General features: G+C 40.3%; 1 protein-coding gene across 1 annotated transcript in view; it reads right to left on the reverse strand.

The window, feature by feature from the left end:
• Nucleotides 1–209: 209 nt before the first annotated feature.
• Nucleotides 210–1,398, reverse strand: part of LOC108791951 — an 18,713-nt gene continuing 17,524 nt past the window's right edge. Inside the window, exon 6 of the mRNA XM_018562590.1 lies at nt 210–447. Coding sequence (XP_018418092.1) covers nt 310–447 — 138 coding nt within the window. The 3' untranslated portion in view covers nt 210–309. The remainder of the gene's footprint in view (nt 448–1,398) is intronic.

Genomic DNA, 1,398 nt, shown 5'->3' on the forward strand with positions numbered 1-1,398 from the left:
AACCAATCAGCACGTCTCTCTTTGTGGCATAGAAGGAAAAAAGTATTGGCTGTTTGGGGGCAATGCAGACTGCCTGAGACAGTTATTTCCTTAGATACATTCACAAATGAAGACAATCTAAGAAATGTTTACTTACCATGGTAACTTCATATCATGGCGCTCTTATGATGTGGATTTCCATACATCAGAGAAAAAAAAACTATCACTCATTCAATCACTAGCATTTATTGTAGAAAATATACTTTTCTGTGACATAAAAATCCTCAACTCGGCCACCCAATATTACCAAATTGAAAGTCCAAGAGATCATTACACGAGGAGGCTGCGGTTAAAGTCATAGGCCACTTTCAGCCGTGTTTTCCCGCTGGGCTGGGACCAATGCTGGAACAGGGACTGGAGATGGTGGGAAGGGTTGAATCCACTGACATGGACAGATACAGAGGCCACCTGAAGAGAAGGAAGCAATCTTAATACGCAGGTTCTTCTAAACCTAATCAGACATACAATGGTAGTTCTATCTTTTTAAAATAGTCCCCTTTGAAACTTTAACACACAATGATAAAATTATTTATGCGTTTATATACTAACTACACATTACTAGGATGAGGTCCAGGTTCATCTCCACCATGGGTTCCAGGTGAACTCTGTGTGTTCTAGGTAGCAGTGAATTAATGTGGGACTGAATTCTTTGTAACCATAAAATGCTTAGGTCAGCTGACTTAGAAGGGCTAATAAGGGTGCTTTTGGATAAGCCAGTCCCCTAACTATAAAAGGGTGAGATCATAGCAGCCATATTGACAACGTGCTTTAGCTGTGGGCACTGGCTGGTCTGTTCAAGTAGATTGTCTGATTGTCATGATGTGTATCGTAGAGAATTGTGGGGGTTGGGGAGGATTGGATTTCCCCTTTTTTCATTTTCTATTACATTTTAATCCTGCTGATGTGCTACAGTTTTTTTTACAGTCTATCCACATACACTACAGTGGTAGCAGGATGCGTGTTTTTTTTTCACTGGGCATATTTCCTAATTGTTGGTGGCTGCAACTGTTTTTTTTCACAGGCCTTTTTTAAATGGTGACAGGAGGGGAATATGCCTGGGCAATGGGCATCAACACAGCAGCTTAAAGTTTCCTTTGGGAGAACATGTGACAGGGGGATTTACAGGAAGGAGATTGTACCCCATAATACAAAGTCCCTAAACAGGAATCTTTATATCAGTATCACCAGCTGTTGTTTTCATGAAAGCTATCAATTAAAATAAAAATAGGCTTTCCCAATTATATCATCATGTTAAAGCTTGAATGAGATTTCACTGGCTGGGTTTACATTTACCTTTGGCCTTGGTCATATTGGCCACTTGCACCACATTTTGAAGATAACAAGCACATATAGGGCCGC

The sequence above is a fragment of the Nanorana parkeri genome, unplaced genomic scaffold, assembly GCF_000935625.1.
Source record: "Nanorana parkeri isolate BGI_ZX_2015 unplaced genomic scaffold, ASM93562v1 scaffold586, whole genome shotgun sequence".
Lineage (NCBI taxonomy): Eukaryota > Metazoa > Chordata > Amphibia > Anura > Dicroglossidae > Nanorana > Nanorana parkeri.